Here is a 20,184-nt window from a genome sequence, read left to right as displayed (position 1 = left end):
CTGATCTTCTGCTCTGTGAGATCTGATCTTCTGGTTGGTGGGATCTGATCTTCTGGTCTGTGGGATCTGATCTTCTGCTCTGTGGGATCTGATCTTCTGGTTTGTGGGATCTGATCTTCTGCTCTGTGGGATCTGATCTTCTGCTCTGTGGGATCTGATCTTCTGCTCTGTGGGATCTGATCTTCTGGTCTGTTGGATCTGATCTTCTGGTCTGTGGGATCTGTTCTTCTGGTCTGTAGGATCTGATCTTCTGCTCTGTGGGACCTGATCTTCTGGTCTGTGGAATCCGATCTTCTGCTCTGTGGGATCTGATCTTCTGGTCTGTGGGATCTGATCTTCTGCTCTGTGGGATCTGATCTTCTGCTCTGTGGGATCTGATCTTCTGCTCTGTGGGATCTGATCTTCTGCTCCGTGGGATCTGGTCTTCTGGTCTGTTGGATCTGATCTTCTGCTCTGTGAGATCTGATCTTCTGCTCTGTGGGATCTGATCTTCTGGTCTGTGGGATCTGATCTTCTGGTCTGTGGGATCTGATCTTCTGGTCTGTGGGATCTGATCTTCTGGTTTGTGGGATCTGATCTTCTGCTCCGTGGGATCTGATCTTCTGCTCCGTGGGATCTGATCTTCTGGTCCGTGGGATCTGATCTTCTGGTCTGTGGGATCTGATCTTCTGGTCTGTGGGATCTGATCTTCTGGTCTGTGGGATCTGATCTTCTGCTCCGTGGGATCTGGTCTTCTGGTCTGTTGGATCTGATCTTCTGCTCTGTGAGATCTGATCTTCTGCTCTGTGGGATCTGATCTTCTGCTCTGTGGGATCTGATCTTCTGCTCTGTGGGATCTGATCTTCTGGTCTGTGGGATCTGATCTTCTGCTCCGTGGGATCTGGTCTTCTGGTCTGTTGGATCTGATCTTCTGCTCTGTGAGATCTGATCTTCTGGTCTGTGGGATCTGATCTTCTGGTCTGTGGGATCCGATCTTCTGCTCTGTGGGATCCGATCTTCTGGTTTGTGGGATCTGATCTTCTGCTCTGTGGGATCTCATCTTCTGCTCTGTGGGATCTGATCTTCTGGTTTGTGGGATCTGATCTTCTGCTCTGTGGGATCTGATCTTCTGCTCTGTGGGATCTGATCTTCTGGTCTGTGGGATCTGATCTTCTGCTCTGTGGGATCTGATCTTCTGCTCTGTGGGATCTGATCTTCTGCTCTGTGAGATCTGATCTTCTGCTCTGTGGGATCTGATCTTCTGGTCTGTGGGATCTGATCTTCTGCTCTGTGGGATCTGATCTTCTGGTTTGTGGGATCTGATCTTCTGGTTTGTGGGATCTGATCTTCTGCTCTGTGGGATCTGATCTTCTGGTTTGTGGGATCTGATCTTCTGGTTTGTGAGATCTGATCTTCTGCTCTGTGGGATCTGATCTTCTGCTCTGTGGGATCTGATCGTCTGGTCTGTTGGATCTGATCTTCTGCTCTGTGGGATCTGATCTTCTGCTCTGTGGGATCTGATCTTCTGGTCTGTTGGATCTGATCTTCTGCTCTGTGGGATCTGATCTTCTGGTCTGTTGGATCTGATCTTCTGCTCTGTGGGATCTGATCTTCTGGTCTGTGAGATCTGATCTTCTGCTCTGTGAGATCTGATCTTCTGGTTGGTGGGATCTGATCTTCTGGTCTGTGGGATCTGATCTTCTGCTCTGTGGGATCTCATCTTCTGCTCTGTGGGATCTCATCTTCTGCTCTGTGGGATCTGATCTTCTGCTCTGTGGGATCTGATCTTCTGCTCTGTGGGATCTGATCTTCTGGTTTGTGGGATCTGATCTTCTGCTCTGTGGGATCTCATCTTCTGGTTTGTGGGATCTCATCTTCTGCTCTGTGGGATCTGATCTTCTGCTCTGTGGGATCTGATCTTCTGCTCTGTGGGATCTCATCTTCTGCTCTGTGGGATCTGATCTTCTGGTTTGTGGGATCTGATCTTCTGCTCTGTGGGATCTGATCTTCTGGTTTGTGGGATCTGATCTTCTGCTCTGTGGGATCTCATCTTCTGGTTTGTGGGATCTGATCTTCTGCTCTGTGGGATCTGATCTTCTGCTCTGTGGGATCTGATCTTCTGCTCTGTGGGATCTGATCTTCTGCTCTGTGGGATCTAATCTTCTGGTCTGTTGGATCTCATCTTCTGCTCTGTGGGATCTGATCTTCTGGTCTGTGAGATCAGATCTTCCTTTGTATGTTCGTCATTTTTCGGCATGGATGGTCCTCGGCATTCTGGCCGCCTAGCCCCGGGCTGTCCAGCAGAGACGGGAATTTTGCTGGCACAGTGAGTTCTGGGTGGCAGACAATGAGCGTCGGGTCAGTCTATGAAATGTGCTGACGGTGGGGAGTCGGTGAGGTAATGTCTCCGGGTGTAATCCCCTCCCCCGGCACACGGTAATCCCCCTTATTACTCTGGGGGGTTATATAAAGGGGAAGGGTGACCAGTGCGGCTTACAGGTCTGTCTTCACCTCTCAGTCATGGACATCACCATCCAGCACCCCTGGTTCAAGCGTGCTCTGGGGCCCTTCTTCCCCAACCGACTCTTCGATCAGGTCTTTGGAGAAGGATTGTTTGACTACGACCTATTTCCTTTCCTGTCTTCCACCATCAGCCCCTACTACAGGCAAAGCCTATTCCGAGGATTCCTGGACTCCGGCATCTCTGAGGTGAGGAGCATCCAGGGGCCCCTGTCATACCCGTCACTTATTCAAGGGTCTCCAGACTGCGGTCACCCATACAGTAGTCTCCATCATGTGCTAGGAGGGGTCTAGGAAAGTCCCCCATCCTGCGGACAAAGGGTACAAGAAAGTCCCCCATCCTGCGGCCAATGGGTCTAGGAAAGTCCCCCATTCTTTGGACAAAGGGTCCAAGAAAGTCCCCCATCCTGTGGCCCATACAATGACCTACATCCTGTGGTAAGGCGGTCTCATAGACCCACCTATACAGTAGTCTCCATCATGTGCTAGGAGGGGTCTAGGAAAGTCCCCCATCCTGCGGACAAAGGGTCCAGGAAAGTCCCCCGTCCTGTGGCCAGAGGGTCTAGGACAGTCACCCATACAATGACCTACATTCTATGGTAAGGGGGTCTTATAGACCCACCCATACAGTAGTCTCCATCATGAGCTAGGAGGGGTCTAGGAAAGTCCCCCATCCTGCGGACAAAGGGTCCAAGAAAGTCCCCCATCCTGTGGCCAGAGAGCCTAGGACAGTCACCCATACAATGACCTACATCCTGTGGGAAGGGGATCTCATAGACCCACCTATACAGTAATCTCCATCATACTCTAGGAGGGGTCTAGGAAAGTCCCCCATCCTGCGGACAAAGGGTCCAAGAAAGTCCCCCATCCTGCGGCCAGAGGCCCTAGGACAGTCACCCGTACAATGACCTACATCCTGTGGTAAGGCGGTCTCATAGACCCACCTATACAGTAGTCTCCATCATACTCTAGGAGGGGTCTAGGAAGGTCCCCCATCCTGCAGCCAGAGGGTCCAGGAAAGTCCCCCATCCTGCGGACAAAGGGTCCAGGAAAGTCTCCCGTCCTGTGGCCAGAGGGTCTAGGACAGTCACCCATACAATGACCTACATCCTATGGTAAGGGAGTCTCATAGACCCACCCATACAGTAGTCTCCATCATGAGCTAGGAGGGGTCTAGGAAAGTCCCCCATCCTGCGGACAAAGGGTCCAAGAAAGTCCCCCAGCCTGTGGCCAGAGGGCCTAGGACAGTCATCCGTACAATGACCTACATCCTGTTTTAAGGGGATCTCATAGACCCACCTATACAGTTGTCTCCATCATACTCTAGGAAGAGTCTTGGAAAGCCCCCCAGCCTGTGGCCAGAGGGCCTAGGACAGTCACACATACAATGACCTATATCCTGTGGTAAGGGGATCTCATAGACCCACCTATACAGTAGTCTCCATCATACTCTAGGATGGGGTCTAGGAAAGTCCCCCATCCTGCGGCCAGAGGGTCTAGGAAAGTCCCCCATCCTGCGACCAGAGGGTCTCGGACAGTCACCCATACAATGACCTACATCCTGTGGTAAGGGGGTCTCATAGACCCACCTATACAGTAGTCTCCATCATACTCTAGGATGGGGTCTAGGAAAGTCCCCCATCCTGCGGCCAGAGGGTCTAGGAAAGTCCCCCATCCTGCGACCAGAGGGTCTCGGACAGTCACCCATACAATGACCTACATCCTGTGGTAAGGGGGTCTCATAGACCCACCTATACAGTAGTCTCCATCATACTCTAAGATGGGGTCTAGGAAAGTCCCCCATCCTGCAGCCAGAGGGTCTAGGAAAGTCCCCCATCCTGCAGCCAGAGGGTCTAGGACAGTCACCCATACAATGACCTACATCCTATGGTAAGGGGGTCACTCACACAATAGTCTCCGTCTTGAGGTCAAAAGAATCTGAGAGAGTCGCTCATAAACAATGGTCCACATCCAGGGCCATCTTATAGCATGGGCATGCGTAGGGGCCCTAGGTACATGGGGGGCCCTGCAGTCCCCCCCTTCCCCAGCAGGAGGGGCTGATCAGTGCAGCCGGTGGGGGACATAACTGGAAGCAATCTTCTGTGTGGTTCAGCTGGGACTGCCACAAAAGATGGGTTCTAGTCATTTCCTCCACCCGCCGCACTGATCACCCCGGTCTGCCCACAGTCGGATTCCCCCACTACCTGGGACCCCCTGTGTGCCCCCCACAGTGCTGTCGGCTTCCCTCCTCTCCTCTCCAGACACCTGCTGTGGGTGATCTTCAGGATAGAGAGCTGGGGGAGGGGCCAGTGAATGCAACAGTCCTCATCCTGAAGTCCTGCGGCCAGAGGGTCTGGGAAAGTCACCTACACAATGGCCTGAATCTTACAGTCAGAGGGATCAGAGAAGGTTGCTCGTACATCCTCCATCCTGCTGTTGGAAGAGCCTGGGAAAGGTCCATCACAGAAGAATCTTCATCCTGCAGAGGGATCTGGGAGCGTCACCTATACAATGGTCTACTTCCTGTGGTCACATGGGTCTGATAGACTCACCCATACAATAGTCTCCATCCTGCAGTCAGGGGGTTCTGAAAGGGTCACTCATACAATGGCCTTCATCTTGAGGTCTGGATGGATCACCCATATTATGGTCTTCCTCTGAGGTCAGAAGAGTCAGGAAGAGTTACTCATACAATAGTCTCTATCTCTGGTCTGAGAGATCCAATCATTCATTGTTCTTCAGCCTGTCATCAGAAGGCTTTAGTTATATATATGATTGTCTCCATCCTGTGGTCCATGGAGACCTGGGAGAGCCACTCATACAATAGTATCCATCCTTTGGTCTAGGAGAGCCACTCATACATTGGTCTCCATCCTGTAGTCTCGGGATCTAGGAGAGTCACTCATACATTGGTCTCCATCCTGTAGTCTCGGGATCTAGGAGAGTCACTCATACATCGGTCTCCATCCTGTAGTCTCGGGATCTAGGAGAGTCACTCATACATTAGTCTCTATCTCATGGTCTGAGAGATCCAGTCATACATCGGTCTCCATCCTGTGGTCAGAAGGCTTTCATTGAGTTTCATTTATGATTGTCTCCATCCATGGGGACCTGGGAGAGCCACTCATACATCAGTCTCCATCCTGTAGTCTCGGGATCTAGGAGAGTCACTCATACATCGGTCTCCATCCTGTAGTCTCGGGATCTAGGAGAGTCACTCATACATTAGTCTCTATCTCATGGTCTGAGAGATCCAGTCATACATCGGTCTCCATCCTGTAGTCTCGGGATCTAGGAGAGCCACTCATACATCAGTCTCCATCCTGTAGTCTCGGGATCTAGGAGAGCCACTCATACATCGGTCTCCATCCTGTAGTCTCGGGATCTAGGAGAGTCACTCATACATTAGTCTCTATCTCATGGTCTGAGAGATCCAGTCATACATCGGTCTCCATCCTGTGGTCAGAAGGCTTTCATTGAGTTACATTTATGATTGTCTCCATCCATGGGGACCTGGGAGAGCCACTCATACAATAGTCTACATCACGGGTGTCAAACTGGCGGCCCTCCAGCTGTTGCCAAACTGCAAGTCCCATGAGGCATTGCAAGATTGACAGTTACAAGCATGACTCCCAAAGACAGAGGCATGATGGGACTTGTAGTTTCGCAATAGCTGGAGGGCCGCCAGTTTGACATCCCTGGTCTACATCCTATGGTTTGGAAGAGCCACTCGTACATCAGACTCCATCCTGTGGTCCATGGAGACCTGGGAGAGCCACTCATACAATAGTCTACATGCTATGGTTTGGAAGAGCCACTCGTACATCAGACTCCACCCTGTGGTCCATGGGGACCTGGGAGAGCCACTCATACAATAGTCTACATCCTACGGTTTGGAAGAGCCACTCATACACCAGACTCCACCCTGTGGTCCATGGGGACCTGGGAGAGCCACTCATACATCAGTCTCCATCCTGTAGTCTCAGGATCTAGGAGAGTCACTCATACATTAGCCTCTATCTCATGGTCTGAGAGATCCAGTCATACATCGGTCTCCATTCTGTGGTCAGAAGGCTTTCATTGAGTTACATTTATGATTGTCTCCATCCATGGGTACCTGGGTGAGCCACTCATACAATAGTCTACATCCTATGGTTTGGAAGAGCCACTCGTACATCAGTCTCCATCCTGTGGTCCATGGTGACCTGGGTGAGCCACTCATACAATAGTCTACATCCTATGGTTTGGAAGAGCCACTCGTACATCAGTCTCCATCCTGTGGTCCATGGTGACCTGGGTGAGCCACTCATACAATAGTCTACATCCTATGGTTTGGAAGAGCCACTCGTACATCAGTCTCCATCCTGTGGTCCATGGGGACCTGGGTGAGCCACTCATACAATAGTCTACATCCTATGGTTTGGAAGAGCCACTCGTACATCAGACTCCATCCTGTGGTCTGTGGGGATCTAGGAGAGTCACTTATACAATAGTCTCTATCTCATGGTCTGGGAGAGCCACTCGTACATCATTCTCCACCCTGGACAGTTCTCCATCCTGTGGTCTGGGGGAGGGGGTTCCAGCAGAGTCACTCATACAATTGTCTCTATCCTTCGGTCTAGGAGAGCCACTCATACATCGGTCTCCATCCTGTGATCCAGGGGAATCTGGGAGACTCACTCATACAGCAGCCTGCATCCTATGGTCCTGGGGAGCCACTCATACATTGGTCTCCATCCTCTGGTCCAGGAGAGTCACTCATACAATAGTCTCTATTCTTTGGTGTAGGGAAGCCATTATACATCAGTCTCCATCCTGTGGTCCATGGAGGTCCAGGAGAGTCACTCATACAGATGTCTCTATCCTTCGGTCTAGGAGAGGCACTTATACATTGGTCTCCATCCTGTGGTCCAGGGGGGTCCAGGAGAGTCACTCATACAATAGTCTCTGTCCTTCGGTCTAGGAAAGCCACTTATGCATCGTTCTCCATCTTGTGGTCCATGGAGGTCCAGGAGAGTCCCTCATGCAAATGTCTCTATCCTTCAGTCTAGGAAAGCCACTTATACATCGTTCTCCATCCTGTGGTCAGAAGGTTTTGGTTGAGGTACATATATGGGTGTCTCCTTCCTGTGGTCAGGGGGGATCTGGGAGAGTCTCATAGATCTTCATCTTTCAGTCAGAGTGGTCTGGAGGGGTCCCGAAGAAATATTCTTAATTCAGAGGTTAGAGGGGTCTGGGAAAGCTATCAATTCAATGGTCTACATCCTATGGTCAGTGAGATGTTTCTGGACAAGGAAAAATCGCATCCAATATCTGAACAATCTAAGATTCTACACAGACATTGGCGAGTACAAGTCGAGAGGACTGTAGTTATCAGCCTAGTAGAGGAGGTCTCAGTAGATGGATGCCTCCTGACCTCTTTCTTCGGTGGCTATTCTCTGGCAGATCATCTGGCCTTTGGTCTGCTATGGGGCATAAGGGGCCTTGGAGGGTCTGCTATCTTCTTTTGGGTGGTCATGAGTCTCTGGGTACCTGGGATAAAACATAACATATTGTCCTCGTGTACAAGCTTTACGTACTGACCACGCTTCCTCCTCATAGGTGCGTTCAGATCGTGACCGTTTCACCATTAACTTGGATGTGAAGCATTTCTCCCCCGACGATCTGACTGTGAAGATTTTGGACGACTTTGTGGAAATCCATGGAAAGCACAGCGAGAGGCAGGTGGGTGTCGGAATAGGTTGGGTGACATCATCATCACAGGTCAATGATTACTGACATCACAGTTGTAGCAGATACAGTTCCACAAATTGTCTTTATGCCACATGTGTGTTGGCCCTGTGGGAAGAGTCAGTTGTTTCTTTTCTACATTTAAGTGTTCTGGTCTGAAGTCCTCTAAAGACCACCATGAGTGGTCTCCAAACTGAAGCCTTTTGCTTGCTTTTATCCAGCCTTTGGGGCACTGTTTCAACCACTGACACCAGAAACTGGGCATGTGTCCTCCCATTAACACCAACAATTGGGCATATGTCCTCCCAGTGACACTAACAATGGGGCACAATCGTTGTCACCGACACCAACAATTGGACATATGTCCTCCCAATGTCACCACCAATTGGGCATATGTCTTCACATTACCACCAACAATGAGGCATATGTCCTCCCAGTGACACCAACAATGGGGCATATGTCCTCCCAGTGACACCAACAATGGGGCATATGTCCTCCCAGCGACATCAAAAATGGGGCACGATCCTTCTTACCAACACCAACAATTTGGGCATATGCCGTCCCAATGACACCAACAATTGGGCATATGTCCTCCCATTACCACCAACAATGGGGCATATATCCTCCCATTACCACCAACAATTGGGCATATATATTCCCATTACCACCAACAATGGAGCATGTGTCCTCCCATTACCACCACCAATTGGGCATGTGCCCTCCCATTACCACCAACAATGGGGCATGTGTCCTTCCATTACCACCAACAATGGGGCATATATCCTCCCATTACCACCAACAATGGGACATATATCCTCCCATTACCACCAACAATTGCATATGTTCCCTCCCATTACCACCAACAATGGAGCATGTGTCCTCCCATTACCACCACCAATTGGGCATGTGCCCTCCCATTACCACCAACAATTGGGCATGTGTCCTCCCATTACCACCAACAATTGGGCATGTGTCCTCCCATTACCACCAACAATGGGGCATGTGTCCTCCCATTACCACCAACAATTGGGCATGTGTCCTCCCATTACCACCAACAATTGGGCATGTGTCCTCCCATTACCACCAACAATTGGGCATGTGTCCTCCCATTACCACCAACAATTGGGCATGTGTCCTCCCATTACCACCAACAATGGGGTATGTGTCCTCCCATTACCACCAACAATGGGGAATATGTCCTCCCATTACCACCAACAATGGGGCATGTGTCCTCCCATTACCACCAACAATGGGGAATATATCCTCCCATTACCACCAACAATTGGATATGTTCCCTCCTATTACCACCAACAATGGGGCATGTGTCCTCCCATTACCACCAACAATGGGGAATATGTCCTCCCATTACCACCAACAATGGGGCATGTGTCCTCCCATTACCACCAACAATTGGGCATGTGTCCTTCCATTACCACCAACAATGGGGCATGTGTCCTCCCATTACCACCAACAATGGGGCATGTGTCCTCCCATTACCACCAACAATGGGGCATGTGTCCTCCCATTACCACCAACAATTGGGCATGTGTCCTCCCATTACCACCAACAATGGGGCATGTGTCCTCCCTTTACCACCAACAATGGGGCATGTGTCCTCCCATTACCACCAACAATTGGGCACAATTGTTCTCACCGACACCAACAATTGGGCACATGTCCTCCCACTGGCACCAATGAAGGGGCAAAATTCCTTCTAATGACATCAATGATGGGGCACTGTTCCTACCACTGACATCAACGATGGGGCATTGTTTACTCCCACTGACACCAGGACATTTTTTTTATTTCAACTGGCCTCAATCCAGCCCTTCCACAGTCTGAAGGACAGGATACTGGCCCTTTGTTTAGAAAGTTTGGAGACCCCTGATCTATATCATGGAAGATTCTGGAAGGACCAGGATGAGGGAGGACGGCAACTGCTTGTGAATGACCTTCGTATTATGGCAAAACGCTGAAGTTTCACTCCAACGTACGATGAATCAGGTCCGTCAGACTGCTGATGACTTCACAGAGGTCCTACACCAATATTAGCCAAGTACTGACATGTTGCAGACTGTATGTGGTGGTTTGGATTTAGGGGCGGGGTTATATACATGTATTTTTAGAATATAACAGCTTTATGTTGTCTTCTTCAGATATGCCAACGCCATGCTCTGTGGGGTCTCACCTAAACAATCCTTTCAATGAGTATCCAACTAGACAGGACCCCACACTACAGCTGGTAGATCTAAAGAAAATTGTACAATTGGACTGTAACTAGCATTTCCGACCTTTCCTTTAGCCATGGGAGCCATCAAGGTGACCCCTCATGCTCTATGGGGCCATGGGAGCCATCAAGGTGACCCGTCATGCTCTATGGGGCCATGGGAGCCATCAAGGTGACCCGTCATGCTCTATGGGTTCCTAATAAGATGACGTCACTTGGGCTCATGCACTGACCTATCTCGCTCTCTCCACCAGGATGACCATGGCTACATTTCCCGTGAGTTCCACCGCCGCTACCGCCTCCCCTCCAGCCTGGACCAATCCTCTATCAGCTGCTCACTCTCTGCTGATGGCATCTTGACCTTTAGCGGACCAAAACTGATGTCAAGCCTGGACTCCAGCCACAGCGAGAGGCCTATCCCTGTTTCCAGAGAGGAAAAGCCCACTTCTGCCCCCTCCTCCTAAATATGAGGGCCCCCCTGAGCTCTGTCATCATAACCTGTACCCCTTCTTATCCAGCTTTCTACCCCAAGTCTCTGCAGACATCTCTGTACGGATCACAAGGCCAAATATTCAATAAATGTTTCCTCAACCAGCTTTTTGTGTCTGTCACTCACTGGGGTGACCATTCCATGAAGGGTAATGATTCTATGGGGGCAGGATGATGGTGGAGGTATCTATAATCACCAATGATGGTATTGATAGGCCTCTATGGTGAAAGGTGACAACAAAGAGTAATTACGCTCCCAAGGATCCTCTGAACTGCGTTCCATTATTCCTCCTGGTATGCTGAGATTTCTGGGCCGGTATACAGGGTGGGATATGGGACAGTGGCTGAAAATGGAAACTTCCCCAAACTTCCTATCATTGGTTTTCAATTGGCATTCCAATTCATCCCAAAGGTGTTCAGTAGGTTCAAAGCCCATATACAGACAAAAAATATGTTTTGCCCCTGCAGTGGGGCTATGCCTGCGAGGGTCAATTGCTGGTTTTTGTCTCCAGGATTAGAGATATACCCCCCCCCATGGTCTAGCAGTCTTGTGTGGTGGACTGTTCCTAGCGTTATCAAGCGCATAGCCCTTCTCTGCTCTTTGCCGTTGAAACTGAGGATCGGGTGAGTAGAGGCTTTCTACTCTTCGCTGGACAAAACATGCAGAAAACATTTTTTGTTGCCCGGAGCTGGGCTTTAAGGGCAGGTACTGATGTTGGATGGGAAGACGTTATACTAAAGGTCTTCCAAAAGTAGGGTTGAGATCAGAGCTCTGTACAGGACACTGGAGTTCCTCCACAGCTAACTGGTCAAACCATGTCTTTATGGAGCTGGCTTTGTACACGGGGGACAATCATGGGGGAACAGAAAAGGGTCTTCACCAAACTGGTCATCCATGTCTTTATGGAGCTGGCTTTGTACACGGGGGACAATCATGGGGGAACAGAAAAGGGTCTTCACCAAACTGGTCATCCATGTCTTTATGGAGCTGGCTTTGTACACGGGGGACAGTCATGGGGGAACAGAAAAGGGTCTTCACCAAACTGGTCATCCATGTCTTTATGGAGCTGGCTTTGTACACAGGAGACAGTCATGGGGGAACAGAAAAGGGTCTTCACCAAATTGGTCCTCCATGTCTTTATGGAGCTGGCTTTGTACACAGGAGACAGTCATGGGGGAACAGAAAAGGGTCTTCACCAAACTGGTCATCCATGTCTTTATGGAGCTGGCTTTGTACACAGGGGACAGTCATGGGGGAACAGAAAAGGGTCTTCACCAAACTGGTCATCCATGTCTTTATGGAGCTGGCTTTGTACACAGGAGACAGTCATGGGGGAACAGGAAAGGGTCTTCACCAAACTGGTCATCCATGTCTTTATGGAGATGGCTTTGTACACAGGAGACAGTCATGGGGGAACAGAAAAGGGTCTTCACCAAACTGTTATCGAAAGCTTGGAAGAGCACAATTGTCTACAATATTTGTATGATGGAGGATTACCAGGACCCTCCTCTGGAGACACTTGAACTCAATTGTGCTCTTGCAGCCTTGTGGTAACAGTTTGGTGAAGACCTTTTCTGTTCCTCTATGACTGTCCCCTGTGTACAAAGCCAGCTCCATAAAGACATGGATGACCAGTTCGGTGTGGAGGAACTCGAGTGTCCTGTACAGAACCCTGACCTCAACCCTACTGAACACTTTTGGGATGAATTGAACCTTTTTAGGTCCCTTGCACACTCAGTCAAAATAACATTTGTGAGGTCAGGTACTGATGTTGGATGTGAAGACCTGGATCACCATCGGAGTTCCAGCACATCCCAAAAGGTGTTCAGTAGGGTTTAGGTCAGGGCTCTGTACAGGACACTGAAATTCCTCCACACCAAACTGGTCATCCATGTCTTTATGGAGCTGGCTTTGTGCACAGGGGACAGGAAAGGGTCTTCACCAAATTATTTCCACAAGGTTGGAAGAGCACAATTGTCTCCAATGTCTTTGCATAATGAAGTGTTACCAGGACCCTTCACTGGAGACAACTGAACTCCATTGTTTGGAGGGGTTTCTACATCCTTTGGACCATAAAGTGTGTCCATTAGAAGTGAGATGATCCTATTACCATTATTGGTAGAGTTCTTTGATCGTGAACCTCCAGGACCAGGACTGATGTTGGATGGGAAGACCTGGATCACTGTCAGCATTCCAGCTCATCCGAATGGTGTTTAGTAGGGTTGAGGTCTACAATGTCATTGTATGATGGAGGATTACTGGGACCCTTCACTGGAGGCACTTGAACCCCATGATTGGGAGTGGGATTCGCATACCTTTTACCCTTGTAGTGTATACATAACATTTTCTTTCCTATATATCACCCTACAAAGCCTTCACCAACCAATCCCCATACAGACAATGAGACATTGCGAGTCATCTACGAAAAGAAAACCAAATGTCCACTTTTACCTCAGCTTAGTGAATGTGCAGAAAATTCACTTTGTGAACAACACCCAATCACTGAAAGTTTATTCCCGGCATCGACTACTCTTTCAGTAAAATAGAACTTACTGAGATGAGGTGTGAACTGTCCTCCAGTCAGTTGGAGGTCATGTCCTCCTGTTCTTGATTTTGGTTTCATGTTGAAAATCCCGCCCTCCTGAACTGTATTCCCCTCCTTGATGTATGTAAAGGATTCAGCCATGTCTCCCCTTTCCTTTCTCTTCTCCAGACTGGACATGTTAGGTTCCTGAAGGTTCTCCTGATATACTTTATCCCCCCCCCAAGACCTTCCACCATTTGTGTTCCCCATCTCTGGACTTGTTCTATCCTATCAATATCTTCATGTAAGTGAGATCTCCAGAACTGGACACAATATTCTATATGAGGTCCAACTAGAGATCTATATAGAGGAATCAGGACCTCCTTCCTCCTGCCGGTGACCCCTCTAGTGATATAAAGATCTATATAGAGGAATCGAGACCTCCTTCCTCCTGCCGGTGACCCCTCTAGTGATATGGAGATCTATATAGAGGAATCAGGACCTCCTTCCTCCTGCCGGTGACCCCTCTAGTGATAGGATCCATATACAGGAATCGGGACCTCCTTCCTCCTGCCGGTGACCCCTCTAGTGATATAAAGATCTATATAGAGGAATCAGGACCTCCTTCCTCCTGCCGGTGATCCCTCTAGTGATATAAAGATCTATATAGAGGAATCAGGACCTCCTTCCTCCCCCCGGTGACCCCTCTAGTGATATAAAGATCTATATAGAGGAATCAGGACCTCCTTCCTCCTGCCGGTGATCCCTCTAGTGATAGGATCTATATAGAGGAATCAGGACCTCCTTCCTCCTGCCGGTGACCCCTCTAGTGATAGGATCTATATAGAGGAATCGGGACCTCCTTCCTCCCGCCGGTGACCCCTCTAGTGATAGGATCTATATAGAGGAATCAGGACCTCCTTCCTCCCGCCGGTGACCCCTCTAGTGAGAGGATCTATATAGAGGAATCAGGACCTCCTTCCTCCCGCCGGTGACCCCTCTAGTGAGAGGATCTATATAGAGGAATCAGGACCTCCTTCCTCCCGCCGGTGACCCCTCTAGTGAGAGGATCTATATAGAGGAATCAGCACCTCCTTCCTCCTGCCGGTGACCCCTCTAGTGATAGGATCTATATAGAGGAATCAGGACCTCCTTCCTCCTGCCGGTGACCCCTCTAGTGATAGGATCTATATAGAGGAATCAGGACCTCCTTCCTCCTGCCGGTGACCCCTCTAGTGATAGGATCTATATAGAGGAATAGGGACCTTCTTCCTCCTGCCGGTGACCCCTCTAGTGATAGATCTATATAGAGGAATCAGGACCTCCTTCCTCCTGCCGGTGACCCCTCTAGTGATAGGATCTATATAGAGGAATTAGGACCTCCTTCCTCCCGCCGGTGACCCCTCTAGTGATATAAAGATCTATATAGAGGAATTGGGACCTCCTTCCTCCTGCTGGTGACCCCTCTAGTGGGGCACAGGATCTCCTAGATCAATCTCATCTCCCACCCCCTGCGGGGCACAGGAACTCCTAGATCAGCCTCATATCCCACCCCCTGCGGGGCACAGGTACTGAGTGTGGAGTTTACTGGGGGTATCTGTAATGGGGGTCTTTGCTGGAGAAAGGTCTGTACTGAGTGTAGGGTGTACTGGGGGTATCTGTATTGGGGGTGTCTTTAATGGTGGTATTTGCTGGGGGGAGGTCTATACTGAGAGTAGGGTTTATTGGGGGTATCTATATTGGGGGTGTCTGTAATGGGGGTCTTTGCTGGGGGGAGGTCTGTACTGAGTGTGGGGTTTACTGGGGGTATCTGTATTGGGGGTGTTTGTAATGGGGGTCTTTGCTGGGGGGAGGTCTGTACTGAGGAAATGTGTTTTAGGGTTGTGTGTTCTGAAGGGTTAGGCTGGGAGGATGGTCTGTTTAGGAGGCATCTCTGGGCTTTACTGAAATTGGAATCAGTTCTCTGGATTCCATACCGGGATACACTAGGCAGACCCCAAAGTTGAGCCGTGGGGTGGGCAGGACCTGATGATGAGGCATTAATTTCCCATCAGGCCTGCCTGCTTTGTGATTGGCAGGGGAAAGTGGATTCCATAGCTGCTAAATTCCAATAGTGGCTTTGGAATCCGCTCACTGTTGTCTGCTGTCAGTCACAAGGAAGGTGGACCTCATGGGAAACTCTGAGACACTACGCCCCATTCCAACTGAAATTCTTGTCATTGTCCAAATATGTCATCAGCCAACATCCCCACCACTTTGTGTACCTTCAGCCATTGTGGTCATTGACCAAATATGCCCATGGTCATGTCAGTCTGAACACTCCTTCAAGATTTATGCTCATAAAATGCCGCAAGCCTGTTGATGTTGGCTAGAGGCCTCGTTGTTATTGAGATCTTACAGAAGAAGCAATTGTGTGCCAACTGCTCCACCAAAGTCAGGGAATTAGTGAAGGAAAGGACCCTGGCCTCAATGGCATACTTAAAGGGGCACAGTCCGTACCAAGTGCTGGGGGTATAAAGTCTGTGTCTGGGTGGGGGGAAGGTCCTCCTGGAGGTATGAAGTATGTGTCTGGGTGGGGAAAGGTCCTCCTGGAGGTATGAAGTATGTGTCTGGGTGGGGGGAAGGTCCTCCTGGGGTATAAAGTCTGTGTCAAGTACCTGATGGGAGACTGAATTAACGAGGTCGGCCTCACTTGTGTCACTAATCCTGAGCCCGCTGAGGTTGGAACAGAGGGCGTCTAAGGACCAGGGGGACAAGAGCGCCAGGGTTTTGCTTGTGGCTCTTGCAGATGATGACCTTGGTAGGCAGGATATCCTCTGATTTGGTACTGTGGAGATAGACCAGGCAGGTACAGTGGATTGCCAGATGCACAGCAGAGCCAGGTATGTAGCCAGGACACAGGACTGGAACGTCGTAGGATAGCCAGGGTCATAACAGTCGGGCAGCGCAGTACAGGATCAGGAGGAAATGCCAGAGTCAGGAACAGAGCCGAAGTCAGGAACTGGGGGGCAGAAGAGTACTCAGAGTCGGGTCAGGAACAAGCCGGGTCAGAACCAAAGGAAATCACACAGGAACAAGCAGGACACAGGGGAGCTGAAGACCAATCAGCACTGAATGAGCACCGAGGTGCTCTTTAAATAGCCCGCCCAGCACCGACAGGCGCTCCTGGGTCCTAGTGCCTGCCGGTGCCGTCATTGGTGACAGGCGCGCCTGGGTCCTAGTGCCCGACCTTCTGTATGCCTTGTCAGGATCCTGCACATGTGCAGATTCATGCGCTGCGGCGATCTTGTTGTTCTCTGATATTGCCCCCCCCTATGGGCAGCCTTCGAATGCCCACTAGGGCTCGTTTCTCAGGATAACGACAGAGGTAGGCTCGAATTATCCGTGGGGCATGGACATTAGTGGACGGTTCCCAGGATTTATCCTCAGGTCCATAACCCTTCCATTTGATGAGGAACTGGGTCTGTCTGCCCCTCTTCCTACAGTTCAAGATAGCCTCCACTTCGTATTCTTCATTTCCATCCACCAACAGTGGAGCAGGTGCCTCAGAATTCCAGTTGGGGAACCCACTTGGGACATGGGGTTTCAGTAAAGAGCAATGAAATACCGGGTGGATCTTTTGGTTAGCTGGTAGTTCCAATTCAAATGCTACAGGATTGACCTTTCTCTTGACGGAAAATGGTCCCAGGTATCTCGGACCCAGCTTTTTGGATGGACAATTTAATTTCAGATTAGCCGTGGACAGCCAGACTTTATCCCCTTGTTTAAGTTTCAAGTTGCCCCTTCTCTTTCTATCAAAAAACGTTTTGTTACTCTCTTGGGCCTCAGAAATTGTTTCTTGTAAAATTTTGCCGTTCCTCCTGAGGAACTCCATCCTTTCTTCTACCGCCGGGACAGCGGCCTCCACTGGTATTTCTGGAAGAAAGGAGGGGTGGTATCCATAGTTAGAGTAAAAGGGGGATTGTTTGGTGGTGGAATGGATGGAATTATTGTATGCAAACTCCGCTAGAGGAAGGAGTGATGCCCAGTCATCCTGTGAATATGAGGAGAAGCATCAGAGATATTGCTCCAGCGTTTGATTTGTCCTCTCCGTTTGTCCATTTGTTTGAGGGTGATAAGCAGAGGAGAAGCATAACTCGATCTCTAATGCCTCACACAGAGCTTTCCAAAATTTAGACGTAAATTGTACCCCTCTATCCGATACAATATTTAAGGGAACACCATGAAGCCTTACGATTTCCCTGATGAAAGCAGAAGCTGTTTCTGTAGCAGAAGGAGTCCCTTTCAAGGGAATGAAGTGGGCCATCTTGGACAAGCGGTCAACTACCACTAAAATAGTAGTGAATTCCTCAGATGGGGGGGAGTTCCACAATAAAACCCATGGAGATCATGCTCCAAAGTTTTTCTGGTACAGGCAGGGATTCCAGCAGGCCCCAGGTCTTGGCTTTATCCGACTTATTCCTCAGACAGACTGTGCACGATTTTACATAGTCCTGGCAATCTCTTGCTGCTTTAGGCCACCAAAAGGAGTGAGAGACTAACTCAGATGTTTTGCGAATCCCAAAGTGACCTGCTAAGGGATGGTCGTGACATCTCTGGAGAATAAGTTCTCGAAGTCCTTCGGGCACAAATATCTGTCCCTTGTAGAAGTACAGGCCATCCTTAAATTGTAGATGCATATTTGCAGGAGGTGGGAGATTGTCCATGGCTTCTTTTATCTGAGTTACAAGATCCGTTTGCAGAAGTAGAAAGTTCTTGGCTGGCAAGATCGTATCAGGTTCAGACTGTACAACTGGGTCAGGAAACATGTGGGAGAGCGCATCGGGTTTACCATTTTTTTAAAACTGAAGGTAGGTCAGATGGAAAACGAAGCGTGAGAAAAATAGTGCCCACCTAGCTTGTCGTGGCCTGAGTGGTTCTGCGGTTCTCAGGTACTCTAGATTCTTGTGGTCAGTAAAGATGTGAATAGGATGGGCTGCTCCCTCTAGTAAATAGCGCCATTCTTCCAATGCTGCTTTGATGGCTAGTAATTCCCTGTCTCCCACATCGTTAACTTCTTTCAGAAACATTCAATTTCCGGGAGAAGAAGGCGACAGGATGCAGAAGGGATTTGGGCCCCTGCCTTTGTGACAGGATGGTCCCTACCGCATTTTCTAAAGCATCAACTTCGAGGATGAAGACTAGGGCAGGGTCAGGGTGTTTCAGGATGGGTGCGATTGTGAACATGATCTTTAGCTGTTCAAAGGCTGCTTGGGCCTCAGGAGTCCACTTGAAGGGCACATGTTGCCTAGTGAGCTGTGTCACTGGCGCTAGGATTCCTGAGAAGTCCTTGATAAACTTCCTATAGAAGTTCGCAAAGCCTATAAAGCGCTGCACAGCTTTCCTATCTTCAGGGACGGGCCATTCCAAGACGGCGGACACCTTCTGAGGGTCCATGGAGATGCCTTCCGGAGTGATCACCAGGCCGAGGAATTGGATAGATTGTTTCTCGAACTCGCATTTTTCAGCTTTTGCATAGAGGTTTTGTTGGCGTAGTCTATCCAGTGTTTTTTTTATATGGTCACGATGACTTTCGATGGAACAAGAAAAAACCAAGATATCATCCAGATACACGATTAGAAATAACTCCAGGTAGTCCCGAAAAACATTGTTTACCAGGTGCTGGAAGGTTGCTGGTGCGTTGCAGAGACCAAAGGGCATTACCAGATACTCAAAGTGCCCGAATCTGGTCCGGAAAGCTGTCTTCCATTCGTCTCCCTCCCGAATTCTCACTAAACTGTAAGCACCCCTCAGATCCAACTTTGAGAAAAAGCATGCTCCTCGCAATCTTTGGAACAACTCGGGGATCAGAGGAAGAGGATAACGGTTCTTGACCGTGATTTTGTTCAGGTCCTGATAGTCTATACAGGGTCTCAAGGTGCCATCCTTCTTCTCCACGAAGAATATGCTGGCTCCTGCTGGTGACGTAGATGGCCGAATAAACCCTTTTTCCGGGCTTTCATCTATATATCCCTGAAGGACCTTTAATTCAACTTCGGACAGAGGATAATTCCTACCGAAAGGAATCTCGGCTCCGGGCAGGAGCTCAATTGGACAATCATAGGGCCTATGTGGAGGAAGGGTGTTGGCACTCTTTTTATTGAATACATCCAGGTATTCGTGGTAAGACGTAGGGACAAGCTTCAGGGTTTCAGGGTCAGAATGAATGCTGAGGAGAGGGGTTGTCCCACCTGTCTCTTTGAGGGTGCAGTGAATCTGACAATATTCAGAAGGGAAAGAGATCTCTCTGGTCACCCAATTGATGGTTGAGTTATGTGCTTTTAACCAATGCATACCGAGGATAATTGGAAAAATTGGGGAGGTGATAATGTCCAGACATAAGAATTCTTGGTGTCCCGACTGAGAATAAGAAAATATTGGCAAGGTTTCTTGTGTTACCGGACCGGAACTAATACCAGACCCGTCCGCAAGATGAACTGCAAGCCTCTGTGTCTTCGTGCGGAGGGGAATATGATTCTGTGTAGCAAAACGAGAATCCATGAAGCAGCTACAGGCACCTGAGTCAATGATAGCCGGGACCGTGATAGTCCTTTCTGCCAGTTGTAATTGCAGCTGGAAGGAGAGGTGCGTTCGGTCAGTACCCTGAGGATGCATCATGTAGAAGCAGTTTGGTGAAGGTTTGTGAGGTTTGATCGGGCAGGTAGCCATGAAATG

General features: G+C 49.4%; 1 protein-coding gene across 1 annotated transcript; it reads left to right on the top strand.

Annotated features, from left to right (window-relative positions):
- Positions 1–2,484: 2,484 nt before the first annotated feature.
- Positions 2,485–11,050, top strand: LOC149427454 (alpha-crystallin A chain). The gene is made up of 3 exons (XM_089668012.1): positions 2,485–2,688; positions 8,101–8,223; positions 10,711–11,050. Exons 1-3 carry the CDS (start codon positions 2,500–2,502, stop codon positions 10,918–10,920), a joined length of 522 nt encoding a protein of 173 aa, XP_089524138.1. The 5' UTR covers positions 2,485–2,499; the 3' UTR covers positions 10,921–11,050.
- Positions 11,051–20,184: the final 9,134 nt, after the last annotated feature.

Source organism: Staurois parvus, unplaced genomic scaffold, assembly GCF_062004578.1.
Source record: "Staurois parvus isolate SC_StPar_1 unplaced genomic scaffold, SC_StPar_1.0 ptg003746l, whole genome shotgun sequence".
Lineage (NCBI taxonomy): Eukaryota > Metazoa > Chordata > Amphibia > Anura > Ranidae > Staurois > Staurois parvus.
Note: the sequence above shows the minus strand (reverse complement) of the source record. Positions and strands in the feature narration are given on the sequence as shown.